Source organism: Parasteatoda tepidariorum, chromosome 3 (assembly GCF_043381705.1).
Source record: "Parasteatoda tepidariorum isolate YZ-2023 chromosome 3, CAS_Ptep_4.0, whole genome shotgun sequence".
NCBI lineage: Eukaryota > Metazoa > Arthropoda > Arachnida > Araneae > Theridiidae > Parasteatoda > Parasteatoda tepidariorum.
The window spans coordinates 9,895,533-9,920,135 of record NC_092206.1 but is presented as its reverse complement, the minus strand read 5'-3'; the positions used below and the strand labels follow the sequence as shown (position 1 = coordinate 9,920,135).

The window sequence follows — 24,603 nt, the reverse complement described above, 5'->3', positions numbered from 1 at the left end:
CTTGTTTATGTACACGTTAAATGATACTTTTTTTAAAAAAATTCTGAGTTTAAGGACATGTTACGTGAATTTTTATATTAAAAAAAATTATTTTTGCCATCTTTAAGCATTTAACATTATTTTTTCTTCCAAGAACATTAAAATGGACTTCTGTAATATTAAGACGAATTTACCAATTTTTTCAATTTCGTTAAATTTACTGAAATATTTTTTTTTACTAATCTTTAAAATTTATAGGGTATTTCAAAGAAGTCTCTTTTTGATAAAACACTAAACTAAAAATTCTTGCAAAATGAAATCACCTTTAAAACCGTTTTAACTCCACTAACTCAATAACAGCTCAATAAAATTTGTTCGCATTTATTGAAATATAAGTCAATAAATGTAGCAACAACTATAGATTAGATCTTCGTCTTGAAACTTTTCCTTGAGTAAAAATTCAAAAATTCTAATTCTCTGCTTAGCAATAAAAAAAAATCTTCTAATGAAACGAGGTACACAAATGTTACAAATCGCGTGAAATGTATACAAATTGTTTACATTTTTCAAAAACTGAAACAAGTTAGGCACAAATTTTTAAACATTTTTAAAAATTAATCACCTGAATTTCTAAAATTTGCTATTTTAAAGAGTTTTATTAAAATGCAACAAAAAGTTTCTTAAAGGCTTTGAGTGATAAAAACTAAAACTTGAGAAGCAAAAATTGCTTTATTAAGTTAAAAGTTTTATTCGTTAAACTGTTTTTATGCGATCAATTATAGCTAAAACATATGTGATTAATTATAAATAAAAGAGATTATTCTCATGTTTTGGAATTTTTGATTTAAATAAGTTGATTTTACCCATTTTTATTCTTGCCTCAATGAAATTTTCTCTATGTATATTAATAAAATGAGTAGAAGATTTTTTGCTTTAAAAGTTTTTTTGTTCATAAATTGCATCAGTTGGAAAATTCGAATTGATTTTTGATCATTCCAAAACAAGTTTCACTTTATCGTAGGAAGATAGAGGATTACTGATTACCATGCATTTTATTATGTAATTCATATTTTGTTATTTATAGGTATTGTCAGACTATTATACTAAACATAAGAACTATTTATAAAAAACCTTTCTCTCAGTTTATCAAATTATACATCGAAAAAACTGAGTCATCTGTGTAAATTAAGGGGTGATGATATACGAGTAAAAAATAAGATAAGTGAAAAATTTAAGGATTAATAATAAAACATAACTCCATTGTAAAATTATGTTCTACACAGGCTACAAAGAACACAATTCTTTTACAAAGTGTCTTCTTGTATGCATGGGCCTTCTATATGTAGAAGACGATTGCAGATTTCTATAATCGCGTTGAAATAAAATATTGTACCTTTTGAAATTTTAGTTCTAATCATTAATTAATAATTGAAACAGTCTAATACGGTTTTCACTATTCCTTTTATTTTGCTTACTTCTTTCTTTTCCATTTTTTTTTTTGCACAATCAATACTTTTTGAAGTTTCTTCAGTGCATAACTTAATTTGAATTTAGCGCTGATTAATTGACCTCTACTTTTGTGTCCTATACATTTATTCGATAAATCATCAAGAGAACATGCGTACTTAAAAGTAATTCCCTTATGCATATAGAATGGTACAATCAATCAATAAATCAGCGATAGGAAGAATAACTTTAATTGCGTAGTTTCGTTCTATTTTATAACAGTCGTTGAACAGCCGGAAAAAAATTTTTTGGCTTACAACTATTAATGTTCAACTCCATAGCCTTGTAATTTCGACCCCAATCCAGTAAACAAGGGAACTCCTGGATTAAGTATTGGGAGAAATTTACAGTGAGGGTAACATTCATACATTCACAAAGAATAAAGAACATATAACACAGAGAGAGAGAAAGTTACATCCATGGCTACGGTGAGATTCGAACCCACAACCGTTGTCCAATACAGTAAGAATTAGACCAGTGATGGGATCATTGTAGAAATCTGTAATCGTCTTTATGTGTGTGAGGATGCTTCCGTCAGATTTAAAAAAAGAATGTTTTAAGACTGAAACACACTCTATACCGTGTAGCCTCCTGGGCATGCATTTGTTCGGAGGTAGATTTTGCAGACGCGGAGATGGTCGAGGTATGTGCAGCTGCATTGAGCTTCAAAAGCCGGAATCTTACTGCCTATGCGACAGAATGAATTTCGACAACTTCCTCTGGGCTACAGTCACCGTATTCCAGGTAAGTTATTAAACGTTTAAAGATAAAGGTAAAATCTACTCAATTAAGATGATCAGAGAGGCAGTTAAAATATGATATTCGTATTTTAAACTGTAACTGGGTATTAAACTGTGTATCAAAAACTGTAATAAACATACCTTTTTATCAACGGTCCTATTAACGGCAAATGTGGAGAAAAAAAATTTCTTTTTTCTTGATCGTCATCTTTCTTTTACGTTGTAAAGGCTCACGTGACCCCACGTGACAGAGAAGAATTCGGGCATGCAATGAAATGAAGGTTTTGGTTTTAAAAAAAAGAAATTCTTTCCATAATTTTTTACCCCTCAGACGCAGAGTTGAGAGTCGGTTAAACTAATCAGTTACAACTGTAATTGATTACAGATAATTACTGCTATGTAATAAATTACTAGTAATTGCAATAACAAGTAATTATAATCTCTGATTACATCAGAATTTGGGGGAAAATGTGATTGACTACATTTTTCAGTCATCAATTACTCGTAATCAGGATTACATATTTTGATTAAAGGGGGAATGGAGATTAAAATAAGCGATTACAATAATCAATTACATGTAATTATGATTATATGTATTCATAATTATGGTTACAACTGTAATCGGGATTAGAATAACCAATTACAGTAAGCAATACTTGTAATCGTAATTGCAAGTAATCCGAACATAGGATTACATGCAATCTTGATTACATGTAGATATGATTACAAGTAATCTAAACATACGATTACAAATAAAGACTATTGTATATCAATGATCATATTATACAGTATAATGCATTGTAGTGCATATAGTAGTACATTTTGTACATATTACATACAACGTATGAATGTAAGTGAAATGTAAATGCTAATCCGTGATCTCAAATATACTAATTAATAAATACAGACGATATTTTAAGTTCCGAAATTTGACAGAAAAACGTGCTTTCTCTGAATAAACATACCTAAAATATTGGGGTTAGTCGCAATCTGGGAAATATGGTCCCCATAGTTTGGTCGGGAGAATGATCCAAAGTTTGGATCCCTTAATGTTAATTTTACTTTTTGCGTATTTAGCTACATCTCGAGAACTTGTTTAACGAAATGAAAACTTTTTGCACACAATTATAAAATTCGTTTATCCAAAGATAATTCGAGGCAAAAAAAAAAAAAAACATTTTAGCAAATATTTATAATTTATAAAATTTTAAAATGTAAGGTATACATTTTTTGCATCATTTTAAAAAATATAATTTTATATGGCAAAATACAAAATTTGAACGTAATCAATCGAATAGTTCCTGAGAAATGAAATTTTAGAAAAGTCTTATTTTGAAGAAAGTCTTATTTTCAAAATTCGATTTCTCAGGTACTATTCGACCGATTTTACTCAAATTTTGTATTTTGCCATGTAAAATTATATTCTTTAAAATGATGTCAGAAATTTTATACTTTATAATTCACACTTTTATTNCTATATCTCGAGAACTTTTTAAGCAAATTGAAAAAAATTTTAAACACAATTAAAAAATTTGTTTATCCAAAGATAATTCTATGCAAAAAGTAACTTTTAATGGTCGAAAAATTTCGAATTTTAAGGTAATACATTTTTTGCATCATTTTAAAAAATGTAATTTTATATGGCAAAATACAAAATTTGAACGTAATCAGTCGAATAGTTCCTGAGAAATGAAATTTTAAAAAAGTCTTATTTCGAAGAAAGTCTTATTTTCAGAATTCGATTTCTCAGGTACTATTCGACCGATTTTACTCAAATTTTATATTTTGCCATGTAAAATTATATTCTTTAAAATGATGTCAGAAATTTTATGCTTTATAATTCACACTTTTATTGACTATTATTAAATAAAATAATAAATATTTATTAAAATTTATGTTTTTCAGGGAAAAAATCTAAAAATCTAAAAAATCTTTGGAAAAACAAATTTCATAATTATGTGTAAAAAAAATTTCAATTCGCTTAAAAAGCTAGATAAAACTAAATACGCAGAAAGTAAAATTAACATTAAGGGATCCAAACTTTAGAGCGCTCTCCTGACCAAACTATGGGGACCATATTTCCCAGATTGCGACTACCCCCAATATTTTAGGTATGTTTATGCTAGATATGTTAATATTTTAGGTCAAAGAAGGTACGTTTTTGTGTCAAATTTCCCAACTTAAGATATCGCCTGCACTTATTAATTAGTATATTTGAGATCACCCGTCGAACCATTAAGATTAATCTCCAGAACGTGAAAATCCGATCATTAGATCAAAAATTATTCAGGGTTGCCCATTAATTTTTTACGCACTGTACACATATGCATTAGAAAAATGTAAAAGTATATATATTTTACTATACTGTATAATAGTATCATAATTATATAATCTTCTTTACTTGTAATAGTATGTTTAAATTACCTGTAATCATATCTACATGTAATCAAGATTACGTGTAATCATATGTTTTGATTACTCGTTATTACGATTGCAAGTATTGATTGCTGTAACTGGTTATTCTAATCACGATTACAGTTGTAACCATAAAATATGCATATTTGTAATCATAATTACATGTAATTGTAATTGATGATTGTAATCTCGATTTCCCGCTTTAATCAAATTGTTTAATCCTGATTACGATTGAGTACTGTGATCGAAAAATACAACCGATCACATTTTTGTCCCGACTCAGATATAATCTGAGATCATAATTACTTGTAATTGCAATTACTGATAATTTTTATATAGCAGTAATTATCTGTAATCAATTACAATTGTAATCGATTACTGTAATTGACTCTCAACTATGCGAGTAAGGGGGAAAAAATTATGGAAAAAAATCTTTTTTCTTACCAAAACCTTCATTTTGCTTCATGCCTGAATTCTTTTCTGGACAAGAAGTGGGGTCACGTGAGCCTTTGCAACGTAAAAGTAAGATGCCGATCGAAAAAAATAATTTAAAAAATCTACACTACCATGGCAAGAATAACCATTTGCACTTTCGCAATCTCCTTTAGTATATTATTCAGTTTAGGAGACCAACTTTGCGTATCTAAGAGTTGCTCAAATGGCATAATAAACAGCTTCAAAACATACAGTAGTTATAACCCTTAAAATTAAAGCAAGAAGAGTGAAGCAGAGTTTCTGAATAAGAAGTTCGCATGTAAAGTTGTGTTAAGATGGATACTCCAGCGGGCAATGGAAATGATTTTTTTAGAGTCTGGTCATAATGTGGATATTTACGTTCGAATTTCTGCGGTATATAACGAACACTGACTACAACAAACCACTGCGAATAGCGTTCATAAATTTGCTGAGGTAAGTAAACCCGGCGATCTCTCGTAAATTCTTTGCTGGAGTAATGATGCAATTAAAGGTGATCATGACATCTATGCAACAGATGAGTATTTACTCCTAAGCGTGTATGAGTATTTAAGACTTCAAAGTAATGAGGATTTTCTGAAACGAAATATCATGCTACATAGTATTGTTCTATTGCAAACGCATCCTTCTTAACTCGATTTTACATTCACTTTAAAAGCTTTCATGGGAACAGTTTTAGGCAGACTTCGATGCACTCCTCCTTCATAACTATGCTACTTTCCTTTATAACTATGCTATCTAACTATGCTACTTTCCTTTATAACTATGCTATCTAACTATGCTACTTTCTTTCATAACTATGCTATCTAACTATGCTACTTTCCTTTATAACTATGCTATCTAACTATGCTACTTTCCTTCATAACTATGCTATCTAACTATGCTACTTCCATTTATAACTATGCTATCTAATTATACAAAGCCGAGTTTACGTTTAAGCAAGATAGGCAGCTGCTTAAGGCCCCGAAAACAGCAGGACCCTCTTCTTTTAGTCAAAATCTGCGAATAAGCAAAAAGGATTCGTTTCTAATTTCCTGTAAACTGTTTTCCTGATTGTTGTCCTTTCCAGCCTTTTTTTTGTGTCAAATTTCAAAGACCACCCCCATTTACAAATGGAAGTGTTTGCTAAATTGGAGGGGTTTTTAATTTGGTATCAATATTTCACCAATAATAAAACAGATTTGAACTTTAAAAAAAAAACTTTTAAAAACAACTCGGAGTCCTTATTAGTGTTTCCGCGTTGAATCATTTATTTAATTTTTTTTGTTAAATTCGTACCAGCTTTTATTTTGCTGTTTTCTCAAACAAATATAGATGGCGAAAGAGCACAGGAAATAGCCTGTGCTAGGACGAGGAAAGAAAAACAACAGAAAACTGTTTCGCTACGCCTTTTTATTCCTTTTTTTTAATATAAATAATATATTCAATAACAAAATAATATTATCTAAAGCTATTAATTTTATGTCTAAAAACCAACAATAAAAAAATATTAGTTTGCTCAAGATGCATGGAAAATGAATTTGAACATATTAGGGTCGCGGCAAGTTTAAATCCGGCCACTTTTCATTTGAGCAACTCTTGTAGATACTATTCTTCAATTTTATTACCCATTGGCAGAATGGGTGTTGTTTTGGGTTAGATGGCTATGCTATTCTATGCTATGGTACACTTTTCAGCTACGTTAAAGAGTAATAGAAAACAGGGCGCATGCGTCGTCATTGCATGCGTTGCTATGGCGACGGCTGCTGTTAAATACTTTTTTTTAATTTTTTTTNTTTTTTTTTTTTTTTTTTTTTTTTTTTTTTTTTTTTTTTTTTTTTTTTTTTTTTTTTTTTGCTGAAAAGACTACTATTATTTCCAGATTTTAACTCAGGAAGATTGGAACATCGTCCTTTTCAATGGAATGGAAAGGACCTCTCACTGGGCCGCATTGTACTTCGTCGCTCTCATGACGTTCGGAAATTACGTTCTCTTCAATCTTCTAGTTGCGATCCTTGTAGAAGGGTTCTCCGCAGAAGTAAGTTCTTTTACAAAACAATTCCATTGGGGGGAAAATACTCATATTAGTTTTCATTCGATTTAATAATGAATACCATGCATTATTAACATATAGTCCCTGGCAAAATTATTAGACACACTGTAAGATTCTACGTAAAATCTTAACTATCAGTTGATACCATACAGCTTTGTTGTTTTTACGCGAATGAAACCAGTTTGCACTTGTTTACGTTCGTATACCAATTAGTTAAATTAGACGATATATCCTATAAATTCGACAATTGGATAAATTAGACGATATATCATATAAATTCGACAATTGGATAAATTAAACGATATATCATATAAATTCAACAACTAGATAAATTAGAGGATATATTATATAAATGTAGAATATTTATTATATCTGGTATTATATTAGTATAGTATAATAATTAGANAACTTTAAAACAATATTATGTAAGTTCTCTACAATTTTTTTACATAATTTGCAAATATGTTGACACTGTCATTTAACTAAAATTACGAATTTCGAAATTAATATGGTTTTTTAAAAGGCAAGCGAAGCTTAATTGTTCCTTCACTGGCTAGTTTACCCTAGTGGGTTTTTATTTAGGAACTTTTTTATATACTTCCTATTTGTATTTATTTTTAACAATGATAACCAATTGATACACGAACGTAAAGTGGTAAACTGGTTTCAGCCGCGTAAAAATAATAAAGCCTGTATAGTATCACCTGATAATTAAGATTTTACATAGAATCTTACAGTGCGTCAAATTATTTTGTACAATTGTATCATCCTTCAATTAGTGAATTGAATAACTCTATTTTATTACAATTTATTGTTTCAGATTTTTATTTGATTAGTCTTTATGATATGATACTTTGATTTAACAGAAGTTAATTTTATTCAATTAAATAATTTCAGTTAATAATTCATTCAATTGTATTCTTTTTTTTCGGACTTTTCTCTTTATGCACTCCTGTAATTGTTTTGATTTACAGGATGAAAGGAAAAGGAGCGACGAGTCTATTAATAATGAAGAAGAGCATAAGCAGGTCAAAAAATCGTCTAGAAAAGAATCAAGGCATGGTAAGGCATTTTATGACCACACACTTTACTCGCGCTCTTTAATTTAAATAGCATACACTTTATGTGATTCAAATAATTTGTACTTCAAATTTGATACTTTACTCTTAAGAGGATACCATACCACGGGAGAAACCTTTCATCGAAAATTCTATTTCACCACCATCACTAAATTAAAATTAAAAGTTCAGGGCACCATATTAGATGGGCCAACGTTGCTCCCATAATAAGGTCAGATAATACAGAGTATAAAAAAACACCCATGCCTTGACCCGGATTCGAACCCAGAACCTTTCCAATTCGAAGCCAGCTCCCTTACCCCTGCACAGTCAGGTCGGTAAAATCAAAGTATAGAAAAAGTGAATTCAGGCAAACCTAGAGTAAGACATGGAGTTTCAAGTACTGAAAAGAAATTTTAAAAATATCAAATTGCAAACAAATAATTAGAAAAGAACTTCCCTATTGGAAAATGCTGAGTTATCTTCTCATAATTTATTTTCATTTTGATACTTTGAAAATTTCTTTTCTGTATTTGAAACTTCATGGCTTACTTCGTCTGAACTCACTTTTTCTACACTACAAATTTTACTACTTATTACTACTACACTATAAATTTTACTACTTATTACTACTACACTACAAATTTTACTACTTATTACTACTATACTACAAATTTTACAACTTATTACTACTACACTACAAATTTTACTACTTATTACTACTACACTACAAATTTTACTACTTATTACTACAACACTACAAATTTTACTACTTATTACTACTACACTACAAATTTTACTACTTATTACTACTACACTGCAAATTTTACTACTTATTACTACTACACTACAAATTTTACTACTTATTACTACTACACTACAAATTTTACTACTTATTCTACTTATGGAGATGAAAGAAAATTTGCAATGAAAAGTTTATGCCTTGGTATAACGTCCTCTTAATACGGTGTGACTTTGCATGTTATATTAGCTATGAATGAACTATCTCTTTACTTGTATTTTTTTTCCTATTTCGGCAATAAACAATAACTTCCGCTTACGGTAATAGTATTCTGAATTTGAAAATACATAAATTTCTAATTGAAAACATTTGCATAGTGAATGTGATTAAAAATAAGCCCTAAATTATCCCGACATTTATATCTTAACTGTGTTTATAATAAACATTATCAGCAGTTAGTTCTAGTTTTCTCAAAATGGAAAGAGGCATGAAAATGTAAATTAAAACTTTTTCACTATAAATGTAATAGTAATAAACTGTGTCTATTATGCCTTCTTTTTTTGTGTTTATAGTAAACATTAATTATTGTTTGTTTTAGTTATCTCAAAAAGGAAAACTACTTGAAATTATTATTCGACGGGAACCATTGAATTTTACTTGAAATCAATGACTCTAGTATCATTGAATCACATTTGAATTTCATAAGTCCCATACCAATTTTATTAAGACAACTTTTTCACGGATCCCCCGTTTTCCTCGCCGTTATAAAGTACTTAAGTTTACAAGCGACTATTTTGCATACTACTAATGACTTAATTTCAAATCGTAGAAATCTAATAATATTTCAAATGCACCTTTTGTTCACACTAAAATTTTGATACATACTCTAGTAAATATTGTATTCGTACTATCATAACGAATTCGCCAAATAATGGATTCCTTCTATCGTAAAAAAATTTTAAATAATACATTAATACTATCGTAAAAAAAATTCTGAATATATTCGTACTATTCTAAAAAAATTATAAAAATCGTACTTCTTATATTGTAAGGAATCTTAAATAATGTATTCGATCTCAAGTAAATATTCTAAATAATTTATTCGCATTACAGAAAGAAATTCTAAATAGATTAATCATGCTGTAGAAAAGTATTATAAATAATGTATTCCTATAAAAGTAAAGATTTCTAAAGAATGCATTGATGCAATCTTAATGAATCGAATAATATATTGTTACATTCATATGGAATCCTCTAAAGCTATTTATTATTTTAAGACATGTATCATCATGTTGCAGGTCATCGTCATTCAAGACATTCACCTGAGCCAGGAGACAGTAAGGAGGCTGCTTGTTCACCACCTATTATCACGCACACAGCAGCTACTCCTCAAGGTTCTCCTAACAACACCCTTGAGCCCTTAATGAGAGACCTCAAGGATAGGCTCACCCCTATTATGGCATTCAGTGTCCCTGGAGTATCCTTCGAATCTATTGACAAAACATCGGTGAGTCCTCATTACCCATTGATTATCTGCAGACGATAAATAGAAATATGATGCTGAATCATTGTAGCTTATCTATATATATATACTCCTGTAATTGCTTTGATTTACAGGATGAAAGGAAAAGGAGCGACGAGTCTATTAATAATGAAGAAGAGCATAAGCAGGTCAAAAAATCGTCTAGAAAAGAATCAAGGCATGGTAAGGCATTTTATGACCACACACTTTACTCGCGCTCTTTAATTTAAATAGCATACACTTTATGTGATTCAAATAATTTGTACTTCAAATTTGATACTTTACTCTTAAGAGGATACCATACCACGGGAGAAACCTTTCATCGAAAATTCTATTTCACCACCATCACTAAATTAAAATTAAAAGTTCAGGGCACCATATTAGATGNTTGTTGTGAGGGAATGACGCGAAACACTGGGGACAAAGTTTAAAATAGTGCTGTGTTAATATTTTTATCAGAAATTAAATTTAAAATTGATTTTCTGAATTCTATATTTCAATATTCTGAAATAAAAAATACGAATTTGTAAAAAGAAAAAATTTATTTCAGAAGGAATTTTTTTTTTTAATCAGCAGTGTGGACAAGTGAGGGAATGACATATTGGTATATGTTAATTACCTAAAATAAATAAAAAATAAAAATTGATAATTTTATTTTTTTTCTTTTGTTAGCCTGCATTTCGAAGGACACTTTCCCTAAAAAAAAAATTTTCGTAAGTTGTAAAACAAACATAAAATATACTGGGGACATGAAAATGACTGTTTTTGTGAGAATGACCCATATACATATCTATACAAACACTAATATATAATATAAATATAAAATAATATAAAATAGAAATTTATTAATGGTAAAAACCAAAAGTCTTTCTCAAGACACATCTTTTGGTATAATATAATGCGATATTTCTGAATAAAGAAGAATTATCCTAAGATAAAAATTATTCTTTATATGTTTCGATACCGCTGAAAAATCAGTTGGAAAAAAAGAGCACGAAATAAAGGAAAGCAGAGACCAAACTTACCGGCGTGCAGCAAAATGTGGATTAGGTTTAAAAGTGAAATACTAATTTAACAGTTAACAAATTTCTCGAAGAAGCAAACTCTTTAAAGTTGTGCTTATAGCTTGAATCGAATAAAATGAAAATAAAATATGTATAGATATATATTATAATCATTTCTGGCCTTAGTTTTTTTCAGCATGATATACTTACTATTTTAGTTGATAATATTTTTAAGGACGAACGAATATAGAAAAGTTTTATAAAAATTCTATCTGTTTTAAAAATTTCTGCTTTAGTTCACTACCACTGGTTCACACCGGCCGAAATAGGAAAACTGGTGGCAATTTACTGATGGCACGCCATACCCCACATATTAACAGGTTTATATATAAATGTGAAGAATTTTCACATTCACGTTTAAAAAACGTTTTTTTAATGTATTTGGATTTACCCGCTTCATATCGATTTGTAATCCCACCGAAAGAAGAAATTTTATGAATTTTCAAGTGCAGTGGTTGCGTAATTTTGATTAAATCAGGGAGATTCGCACTTTCACGTTAGATGCCGTACGCTACCGTACATAAGATTTGAAGTAACTGCGCATGCTCGCGTCTGTTTTAGATGCTACGTATCTTTAAGTAATGTTAGTGTGATTAACGCTACAAAGACAAAGCTACAAGTACGCTGTTTATAGCTGCTAAATGTTGCTTTCTGTTGAAGCCTACCTTCGAACTTAAAGAAATATATTAATGAAATTTAGAAGTGAATCGTGTGATCTTACAACAATTGGTTGAATGAAGATATCATCTATGTCCATTGTAAATGTTTGTTTTGATATAGTCAAAATTAAAAACAATATTCCACTACGGTAGCGCTTTAAAATTACGGATTTTTGCGAAATCTCTTATTTTTACTTACGTAAGTTTGATATTTTTCACAGGCGCATGCGTAATTACTTAAAATCTTACGTGCGGGAGCTAACGTAAATTTGCGATACCTCCCTATTGATCCAAACAAATTTGTGTAACATTCACAAAATCCAACATTGGTTATGTCAAACTTACCATAAATCAAATTCCAAGAGACCTACAGTCGGACCCCAATTTAGTGAATTCATAGGGACCGAAAATATTATTTACTAAATCGGAGATAATTCGTAATATAGGGGGCAAAATTAGAAAAAGATTGACTAACCTTATGAAATATCTGTACATCTCTAGTATGAAAATACACAAAATAAATAGAAAACTTAAACTTTTTATTCAGGAACTTAAAATACAGGGATTACGCGTTGATTAATTTGAAATTTTAAAGCATTTCCTGAGTAAGGTTTGCTTATTTTCTCGATTCTAACTTTAAGAAGTTCTTTTTCGACATCATAAAGATAAGAAAATACTTCTTCATTTACATCTTGCTGCATTAGGTAAGTTTTCACTGTTTCCCAACAGTGCAAAGCATCAGAAAATTTAGGGGAGAGGGGGCGCATGTGAACATGGTATGGTTTACCAATATGATTTTAAATAAAAAATCTTGAAAAATTTTCAATAGATGGCAATTTTAGCTCTACCTCTCTGCAAAACTTTCAGAACAATGTGCCATTTTGTTGTACTATTCTGACAATTTCTTTGTATCAGCTGGTGTATATACTTTTACCACTCGCTTCTTCAAGTGAAAACATAGTATAAATCAGCTAATAAGTTAAAATTAACTATTGCAGACCATTATATGAACATTCATTATGACAATTATTATTCTTTTTTTTTCAATAAAAAATTCGTTATTTTTTAAGTTAAGTTTAAGAAAGATAATGGGCACTTGCGAACAAAACATCTGGGGCAGATGTGAACAGTTCACATACCCTACATAGTATTAAGATTATTATCTTCATGATATTATAAGTTTAAAAATGCATTTAAAATTACTATTATTTAATTTTCCATATTTAATTAATTAATTGTTAATTTTTTCTTTTAAAAATTTATGATTACTAATGGTGAGGCAGAAAATGCTGACAATGATCTTAACAGTAGTGCCATCAGTGTTTGTCCTACATCAGAATCAATCCGATCATTTCCGAGAGAAGTAAGTAACTTAAAGAAACGAAAGCGCGAAAAGGAAAAATCACGTATATTAACTGATACACCTGAGAAAAATAGAATTGGTAAAGCTAAAAATGAAAAGATAAAAAAAATGAAAAAAAAGCATGAAAGAGTATCAGAGAAGAAGAAAAAAGTCCCATTACAACGAACCCCATTATTACGAACATGAAGTTGCGAAAAACCCAATTGACGAAATTAACCCAATAATTCACATAACCAAATAAACCCTATAAATTCACATAATAAGCAACAACCCCTTTAGTATAATGTGCATCTAAATCTGTTATATTAAAGATTTTTTTCTTCTAAATATGATGATTGCTTTGTGTTTTTAATATCGTTCATATGTGCCCCAGGCAAGTTCACGTGTGCCCCCCTAAAGGGGCCCCCCATAAGGGCACATGTGAACAATTGAAGTTATTTTACTAAAATATCATAAAGTAAAGAAATATTTTATTGAAAAATCTCAAAAAATTCCATAAGACAAAGAAAAGACTATTTAAAGATATAGACTTCGTTACTGTGAGAAATTGATATTTTTTAAAAAATGAAGAAATAAAAAAAAGTGTTCACATGTGCCCCCCTCGCCTCTAACAGTTTTCACTGGAGATTCATTATCATCGACTTCTGTGTCAGAGTCGCTATTCATATATATCTACTTCATTAATTTCATAAAACTAATCACGAAATTCGGTAAATAGGGGTTCGTTAATCCGGGGTTCGACTGTATGTACCAGAATAACTGCAACAATTACTTTATCTTATTTCCAACGCGTAGCGAAATAATATTTTTGTTTATCTTTTCAATTATTTGTGTGGATGTGTGTTTTACTGTATCCTATTTCAATTCAAAGCATGTTGTTGTATTTCTGCAGACTGTTTCGAGTCTTCATGATTCGAGTAGTCATTTGTCAAGAAGTCAACGAACAAGCATCGGGAGTGATATCCTCATGTATGTGCCAAATTATACAGTTCCTAATTCCTCCACAGAAAGTGTCAGTTTAACAATGAAGGTATTTCCTTTTCTATTCACTAACTATCTCAAACTGTACGGAAGTGACTCGAAAAAAAAGAATAACTTTTTATTCAATAATCGGTTTTTTCACGTACCAGGACTCAAACTTTTTGTTTATCGGTATGACCTCAATAGGCAGACGATATTTTAAGTTACGAGATCAAACACGAAAATTCTCTACTTCATTACGGTGGGCCAAATAATAGATATTTTTGTTCAGCAATAGCAAAAAAAAACTTTTTAATAGCAAAAAATATTTTGTGCTTTAACATCTGGAATTTGGGAAGAATAATTTTAAAAAATATTTATGTCAAATTATGTTTATAAGTTTCTTAACATAATAATGATTAAAAAAATATTTTTTTAAATATATTTTAAAAAATTTATATGTCACGCACAACCTTCAAAGTCTGAGAAATATGTATAAAAATGTCAAATTTCAATTTTTTTTATTGAAATACTAATATTAAACTTTGTTCTAATACCATGAACGTACTTCATTTTAATGTTCTTTTCCTGTAGCTAAAAAATATTTCATTGTTCTACAGCTTTTAGATAGCGAAATAAAACTTGTAAAATTTCGAGAAATCAAGCCAAAATGTGGTTTTTGGGGGGTTTAGGTGGGGGAAAAAACATAACAGTTTTTCTTTTTCCCACTGATAAGTACAAGGTTGTACGATTGGGACCAAGGTTGTACGATTGGATTTTAAAATTAAATCTGATACTAAATAGATACAATTATTACCTTATAAGAACAACGATGACTATTTTACCCAAAATATGACAAAAATATCGTTGTACTTAGCTCGAAATTCAAAAAATACGTAAATTAAAACGACTGGTGAGCTCGCAAACAGAAGTCCGCCATTTTGAATATGAGAATGTTGCCAAATTTCTTTAGTCATAGTTTTATTCCCTAATGCCTGAAAAACCCTGAAAACATAAATACCCTTGCAAAATTGGGACCTGTTCATCCATTAGGGAATAAAGTTTAATCTTTGGGACGTATATTTCCCATACGGGTGGAAAAGTTTAGCAGACAAAAGTATAAAGTATTTTTCATTCAAAAATATCTACGATATTTGAATTGATACTTTTTACCTACGAAAATAAAAAGTCAAAATCTGCCCGAAGTCTGCCAAATCTCAAAATTTTATACGAAAAGCTTTTCTAAATAATATTTTAAATATGAAAAAAAAGTATTACTTTAATTTTTAGGGTTCGTTTAAAAACTGATTCAATTCCTTTATATTTTTTTCGCAGACTACATCCAGAAGATTGTCCCAGGAATGTGAAGCAGAAGAGGAGAATTATCCCAAAGTTAAGTTGAAAGATTATGATGACGAAGAATTATTCACGGTAGAAGAAGAAATGATTTACACAAATGCCTTAAAGAGCTTAAATGGAAACAAAAATGCCGCTCGGTAAGGAAGAATCATTTGGCTAATAATACTAAAGTGAGAATTTTCTTTACAGTTAGACATGCATTTAGTTCAATGCAATTTGTAAGTTTCTTCAAAATTTGACGTCTAAAGCCTTTGAAGGTTGCTGTTGTTGTCGCCAGTCATTAAGGCAGAAGGGTGCAATTGTTTTTCAGTGGCGCCATCTATGGGCAAGAATTAAACTTCTGCTACACTCATATGCCACACCCGCTTATAGGACGGTCCCGTTCATACATCCATTCATCCACATATCGCAATTTTACCCAGCATCAGAGAACGATCCATCTCCAATTCAGTACTACCAGAGTTATAATTTGTTATAGGAACAGGGTGGACTTTGTGATTCGACAGATTTAACTTGCACCAGTCACCATTTACTACACGGGGAGTCTTCGGCCGGCTGTATTCGAACTCCCGTTCTCAGGAAAGTGAGTTTAGCGACCTGCCAACCAGGCAGTCCCGGCCTAGGGTTTGAAGGTCTTGGGGCAATATGGTGATTTTTCAAATTGTTTTCCACATTTTCAACTGTTTTCGGTTGAAAAACGACACGAATTTCATTAATGCTGTAAACTAGAGCGAATTCGGAACAGGAAATTATAGTTAAATTATCACCGTTATGAAAAATGTGTCTTGAATGCACTAAACCGTCCCTTTATTTTATCTGGCAGAAGCACTGTTGTAAACAAAGATTTACTTTCGGTAAAACTTATATTTCAGTAAACTTCAATAAGTTATTCAAACTAATTGATAACTAAATAAAAAAATATATAATTAATATTATTATAAATTGAAACAATAAAGTTTAAGGATTCATTTTAAGCAACAGTGTTTACTGCGATCACTTTATCGTCAACAAACAATTTGGTGCCAGAAAGTTTTAAATCATTCGTGACTTTAGAATTTCAAATACGTAAGCAGTTTTTCTCTATAAGATCTACTTTAGAAAATACAGATTTAACGTTGACAATTTGGGCAATATGTGATTTTCGCAGTCCCGGGAAGTATTTATTGCTATATATGTTTATTGAATTTTCAATATACTGGCCAATGTTTTGATTTTAATGTATTTCGGTGTTTTTCATATCTGATTATATTTTCTGATTTCGGAATAAAAATGTTTAAGCTTTATTTATAAACTCTACTCTTATGATTTAGAATTTAAACAAGTACAGAGTAAATTCGGTGTATTATAAAACTCTAAAACAAGAATAACGAAGAAAATTAAATTCAATTTTTGTGAATAGCAAACCAAATAGAATTTGAAAATATTTGAAATTATCAGCTAGAAGAAATTTTTCTTCTATTGGATTAAGAGGTTTATAAAACCGAGTATTTTTTGCATTTTTATGTGGTATCTTTAGAAAAGAACTGTTGATAGAAAAACACTGTCTGCATATTTGAAATCAGCTAATCAAATACACATCAAAAACAATTCCGGAAACCAAAGAGAAAAATGTAAAACTGAGTAATTATTTACAGTGCTGTCTCTGGTAACAAATGTTATCAAAAATGAATGAAAACTAAAAGTTTGAAGTTGTTGAGTTGAAAAGTTGAAACTAAAAATTCTATGAAAACCAAACGTTTGAGAGTTTCGGTTATTGAGTAAGGGTTATCTGATTTCAGCAGAATCACATATTCCAATCTTTTGGTGTTTTCTTTTTCGTGTAAAAATAATGACACCATCCAAAGGCATTCCAATGTTCTTTTCGCTTTTTATTTTGCTTGTTTCCTCCTTATTTTCTGCTTCAGACTTTAGTTTAGAAAACCCTTTGATTTCGTTTTCCTCAAGTAGAAATACATAATGTCGCTTGAGTTGGAGCTATTTCTATTTTCAATTGCAGGTTGCATGTTCTGAATCACAGACATTGCAACGGAGGAGTACCTCTTCTCAAAAACAAAACAACTGGGCCAATCTTAAAGGACACTGAAGTCCATCTGACTCACAAGGACATCAGTCCGCAGTATTCTTTAAGAAGCCAAGATTCACTCCCGATGGACAGTAGCTGCAGCAGGACTCTAAGAAGGGACTCTACGGAGACAAGAGCAACAGGAAGCAGCAGGCATCACTCTTTGACCAGTGGTGACCAACCTCTAAGCAGGCAGAGCTCTTTGGCAAGTGCGAGCTTATATCCTAGTCCTCAGAACTCTGCTAGGTGTGTCACATCGGCCAAAGATAAGGAGGGTGTGGAACCGCTTGCCATACCAGAAGAAATAGTTATTCCAAAAGAAATTGAATGTAAAAACGATCAGTGTGTGATTACAGAAAAGGTAAGTAACCAATGCTATCATGTTATATATCAATGTTTTTTCCTTTTTCGCTCTCTTTTAAACTGGATAGCTTTCAAACTTTTTGCAAACATGACTTGACAAATTACACTTTGTTATTAGTGGACACACGATATTTTACTCAGTATTATTATTATATTTACTGAAATAGTTTTCAAACCTTAAAGGATATGTTTGTTTAATTTTTGATAATAGTACTTTTAAAAATGTATATCGAGATATATCTTTATTAAAAGTTCAACTTTTGTAACATTTTACAATATTTTATAATATTTTACAACTTTTACAATATCGAATAAAATTCAACTGTAGCAAGTTAACAGTTGAATATTATTCGATATTTATCCTTATTAGTTTTTATTAAGAATGAAGGTACTTTTCTGTACCGAAATAATTATTTTATTGAGTGGGTAACCTGGCTAGCAAAATCTGAAATAGTTTTCAAACATTAAAAGGTATGTTTGTTTAATTTTTGATAATATTTTTAAAAATGTATATCGATATATATACTTATTAAAAGTTAACAGTTGAATATTATTCGATATTTATCCTTATTATTTTTATTAAAAATGAAGGTACTTTTCTGTACCGAAATAATTATTTTATTAAGTAGGTAATCTGGCTAACAAAATCTGACCCAATTAACAAAACAATTTTAAGTTACTTTTTCGCCATTTTAAAAAGTTTATTACAAAATGAATAAAATATCATTGCAGTCATTATTTTTATGTCCATTTATTTCAATATAATTTCGTAACGAAATTACCTGAAGAGCCTATAATGGATCGAATACTGTAAAGTGACAAACCAAATAATTTAATTTTGATTTACGGGTCGTTTGTAAACATCGAACATTAATTTCTTCCAGCAAAATGTCTTGAAAACAGCTTCTTGATTTCTCTTCATAGCATAAAGTAAATTTTAACAATAGTTTATATTCTGCTTTACGAATTCTAATGCTAAAACCTTCAATTTGGGGAATGTTCTTTCTTTGAGGATACGGGAAGACAACATAAAATAAAAACTAACTAATAACTAAGACTAACTGCATGCGAAATAAAAGCTTAAAGATTCTTAAAACTGAGTCCAAAGTTTTATTTCCAATTCTAAAAATAGCTACAAATATTCAGATTTAGTTTTTATTATTTTCGATATACTTGCCACCAATTATTATGACCTGGTACAAACGAATTCTGCAAAACCTTACCGCAAGATTTATTTTACCTTTCAAAAATAAAACCATCAAGATTTAGCTACAACAGTTCAAAAACTACCAGGGTGCTTTCTTTCAAACAGGTAATTATAATCCTTTCACTTGCAAGGTTTCATGTTTAAAACTTAAAATATTTAATTTTTAGATTTGCTGGATAATTGAACCAAAAGGCTGGATAAAAAGAAGAGAGAATTATTCAATTTTCCTGTTTCCTCCTGCTAACAGGTAATATAATAACAATCCTTGGTAATATTCATTTATAACTAAACGAGAGAATTTGGAGAGAGTTGTGTAGAACAATATAAATAACTCTTTTGAACATGTAGTGTATCTACCACTGCAAAAATATAATTCCAATTCACCGGTATATAAGACATGTTAACTCATTTCTACGGTGGGTGACCTTTTCATAGATGACGGTTGACATTCTCTATAATTTCTCACCCCCACATTGGTGACCTTCGGATGTGTACGAACATGCCCACCTTGACAAAAAACTCCCATTTCGATAGGAACACGCCTACCTTGGCAGTAACGCCCACTTCGATCTGAACAAGCTTACTTCGATGGTTCACATTAGACAGTTGACTTGCTACTTATGACTGCAACATTATCCACCTCCTCGCACTGTCGCTACTCAGTCTCGATCAAACACAACGTCGGCCTGCATACACTCGATTGCTAAAGGCAACACAGGAGCGATCACGACCGTGAACCTAATACAGCTCTCACAATCAGCACGCAACAAGTACGGTGATCTTAATACAGCTCTCCCGGCATATCACGAAACAACAATGAATCAACTAGTGGAATCCGTTCATCGAATTCTATCACAGATATAATTCTGATGGGGGAGTACTGTAGTGTATCTACCACTACAAAAATATAATTCCAATTCACTAGTATATAAGACATGTGAACTCGATTCTGCGGTGGGGTACCTTTTCATAGATGAAGGTTGACATTGTCGATATCGACTCTTCCCACGAACATTTTGTTTGTGGGAAGGATTTTCAATGCTTTCAAACGCATCGCAATCAAACTCAGTCAACATGCGCGCTAATCAACTTCGTAATTTACGAAAATTATCAATGTGACAGGAGGCTGTCGTAAATAACTAAAAATCGTTAATGTCACCCTAGTTAAAATATTATCTGAATTCAAGTCACAAAAGTGTCTCAACGAAAGATTTACAAGAAAATGAACATCGGGACAAAAAATTTGGATGCCTAGTTTTTGACTCGAATAGACTTCGGGCAATTATTAAATATAGATCTTACCTAAGCTAAATAGAAAAATTGTTTCAACTTCATTAAAGTTATTACAATAATCATCAATTGGTAAAAATATACCTGAGGGTGCCCCTTGGCGACTTATGTTTGGCGCCATTCTTGTTTGCGTGGAACACCGTGGTAGCAAAAATGGCGGCTAAAATATTATGATATTTCAATAAAACATTGGAAAATTTCAACAACACATCGGCCAAAACTTTATAAAATTACAATGAACCCAATATAAGCAAAATTAATAAACACAATAAAATGCATTTTGGAATCGAAACAAAAATTATGGAGTAAGCACAGAAAGAAAAGGAAAAAAACAACTCACTTCTTCATCAAGATTGAATATCCTCAGATTTAGGAGCGCAGAATTCTCTAATGGCAGTTAGATACTGTCAAAATGTATCATGAATAGAATCTGTGTACCTTCATCTTCACCTAAATTCAGTGAAATACTAATCGAAAATGGCGTCTGTGGTACCGGACTGGCGGTGACATTTTTCTCTAAAGTCCCTTTTTATGACTGCACACATACTTTCGATCTTATTGACCAGAAGCAAAAGTAACCTTACCAGCCGGTATCCAACGTAGAACTAACAGACCTCTGAAATTACATATACAGTTGAACATTTAAAAATAACGCTAAAATCTAAACCAATCAGAATCGCGATTGAGTTTCAACATCGTCCAGCTTGGCGATCAACCGCTATCACAACTTGGCGAGAATCAAGGGGCACCCTCAAATATAGTCTACCCGGATGTCTAGTTTTTGACTCGAGTAGACTTTGGGCAAATTATTAAAAATCGATCTTATCTAAGCTAAATAGAAAAATTGTTTCAACTTCATAAAAGTTATTACAATAATCATCAATTGACTTACTTTAATTTTCAAATTGTTCTCTCTGTAATAGTATTAGACTGTAGCATAACTTCTAATAGTTTTGAAGTTCTTCTTTATTTATTTAAAATGTTTGGAATTCGGCTTTAACGCCTGCCAATTTTTCAGTTTCTTCTGATTTTATGTCAGCAAAACTCTGGTTGCATAATCGTGTAAAAGAGCTTCTAATGATCTTCTATTATATCATTAATACATAAAATTAGAAATTCTACTTAAAATCACGTCTTTGTTCATGACAAATGTTAAGAGACTCTACCAGAAAGTTCAATATTCTGTCTTTCTCTACTAAAAAAACTCCAACTTAACTAAAATAAAATAATTTTGACTGACTTTACAAGAAACATAAAACTTTTTATTTGCTCAAAAAAATTTTCTATAATATCGCCATAGCAACCAATCATACAAATTCCAACTTACAACTTTCATATACTCAAATTACAAATAAGTAAATCTAGCTTACAACTTACATACACTCAAATAACAAATAAATAAAATCTAGTAGTTTTAACAGCTAGGTATGCGACATTTTGTGCAATTCGCGATCGCAACGAATTATAGGGGGCGTTGTTGTGTGAGACGAATTCATGCGATTTCTATATCAACAGTCATTCAGTTGCTCTGGAGGCGTCTTTAATGTGGCTTATTAAATTTAAAAAAGAAAAATGTTTTATATTCTTTCTTATGCTANTTTACTCATACAAATCAGTTTTTTTATGATCGTTTCATTGATCATAGTTCAAAAAAAGATTATATATAGCTAAACATAGCTTAAAATTAAAAAAATATAGCAGCTTGCTTTTTGAAGAAATGTAGCTTTCAGACCTGGAGTAATTTTTCCTACATTGAAACACGGTATATGTATATATATATAAAACAAAATAAATAAATACAAAAAAACAAGAAGAAAATTACGAAAAACAATGAGTTTCATTTATTGCGCATAAGCTGTCAGTAAACAGAACTCATTAGATAAGTTCAAAATGAAGATAAAACAAAGGAAAATTACAGACATATGAAGAAAAAGAAAGGGGGGGAGAGAAATAATAATAAAAAAGAAATAATAACAAACAACTCGGAGGAAAAAAAGAGAAGAAAAAAAAAAGGAAAAAAAAATTTTTCGAAAAATCCGGAAAATAAAAGCGGATATAATCATGTGGCCTGATGAAAAGATTATATCTTTTATTTTCCGGATTTTTTTAAAAAAATTTTATCCTTTTTTTTTTCTCCCAGTTGTTTATTTTTTTTCCTGATATTGAAATAAAAAAACTTTTATATTGTTTCTTTTTTTTAATCTTATAGTTCTTAATCAGACTTAAAAAACCATTCCGCAGAGAACTATCATCAAAATAGAAAAAAAAAATTTTACAAGCAATTTTTTTATTATAAAAATCATAGCACTTACTTGCTTTATAAATCCGGAGAATTCCAAATGAAATGTTCTTCGTTTGAAAATTTTATTTTGAAATAATATATACATAGATTATTCCTTCATTACTTTTAGATAACATAACAGCAAAATTTTATAATTCTAAGATCTCGATATGAATTTGAATATGTAGCTTAAAAATGGAATGGCTGAATTCTAGTTTAAATTATTCTTTCAAAACTAAAAAATACTTAATAAGAAAACGATCAAAATTTATTAATAATAGACAAAAATTCAAGTTCTATTTCAAGTAATTCGGATGATTCTTTATTGTTGTTTTCCGAACTATAAAGATACAGAAATATATACTATTCTATAAATAAAAAAAATATTCTACAACTATTGCAGTTCTACACGTTCTGATATCATATTTATTCATTGAAATAAAGTAAGAAATGTTGACTTCTCTTTAATTTGTAATGAATAAAAGACAAAAAAAAATTTTTTAACGTACTACACACATGTGTAACAGTATGCGATCCCGAAATCGGAAGTTATCAGTTGCAAGTTTGCTGATAATAGAAGTTTGAAAATATTGAGAAATTTTTCTTCAAATGTTTGGCGTGTTCTGTTTCTGAAAGATTTACCAATGTTCTGGAGATTTTTTTCAAGTTCTTCTACCTTTTCTTTAGGTAAATTTTGCTTCTTATTTGCTGCTAAGAAAATGGCGTCTGACTCTGCCAATGATTCTAATAGAACTAAAAGAAAACTTAATAAATGAATGACTGATATTTTCAGGCTCCGCTAGAGGGTGTACTCAAGCGTTGCGATCGCGAATTTTGGCATTATAATAACCAAAATAATTGTTACAAGTTATAAATTTATTTCTACATTTTTTGGCACTTCGTTTCAAAAACACTATTTTCCGTTTGTAATTTATAGTCGGTCCCTCAAGCGTCTAAAATAATTAAACTTCATTTAGAAGTATGAGAAATCACATTATCTAAACACTTCTGAAGTTATAAAATTATGGTTGAATAAGTATTGAGCATTAAATATCAAGTGAATTTGACAATTCCATTTCGGGGAACGAAATTGATTGATAATGGCCTTTGTCCTGCAATGATATGGTTATCATATTCGTAACCCTACCTTGCAATTTCACATTGAAAAACGCCTTTAGTTTTGTCTTTTTTGAATCTTAGACCACTGGTTAAAAACTACACTGTTTATGATAAAGCATTAGGTACATGAGCTGTATATTAAAAAAATTACACTCTAAATACTTTTTTTACCTATTGATTGGACCTTTGTGTAGGGGAGAGTGGGGTCAATTGTAACAGGGTACGATTGTAACAGAGCAAAAATTTCGAGTGTCGGGTTCTAGATTTGGTTCCTAGGTGGCGCACAAGGTGTATTTAATAAATCTACGTGTACACGCCTGATGGCAACCATTTTTATGTACTTTTGAAAGAGTTACATCACAAAAGATATTCTCACGAGTTATGCTGAAATATGCTGGTATTAGAATA

At 30.3% G+C, this 24,603-nt stretch overlaps 1 protein-coding gene across 1 annotated transcript in view; it reads left to right on the top strand.

Moving 5' to 3' along the window:
• LOC107441470 (voltage-dependent T-type calcium channel subunit alpha-1I) overlaps positions 1-24,603 on the top strand; it is a 313,139-nt gene that overhangs the window by 247,547 nt on the left and 40,989 nt on the right. The window contains exons 13-20 of the mRNA XM_043045682.2: positions 2,073-2,229; positions 6,976-7,131; positions 8,121-8,208; positions 10,245-10,453; positions 14,447-14,584; positions 15,850-16,010; positions 17,870-18,296; positions 19,673-19,752. Of these exons, the coding sequence (XP_042901616.2) occupies positions 2,073-2,229; positions 6,976-7,131; positions 8,121-8,208; positions 10,245-10,453; positions 14,447-14,584; positions 15,850-16,010; positions 17,870-18,296; positions 19,673-19,752 (1,416 nt within the window). The remainder of the gene's footprint in view (positions 1-2,072; positions 2,230-6,975; positions 7,132-8,120; positions 8,209-10,244; positions 10,454-14,446; positions 14,585-15,849; positions 16,011-17,869; positions 18,297-19,672; positions 19,753-24,603) is intronic.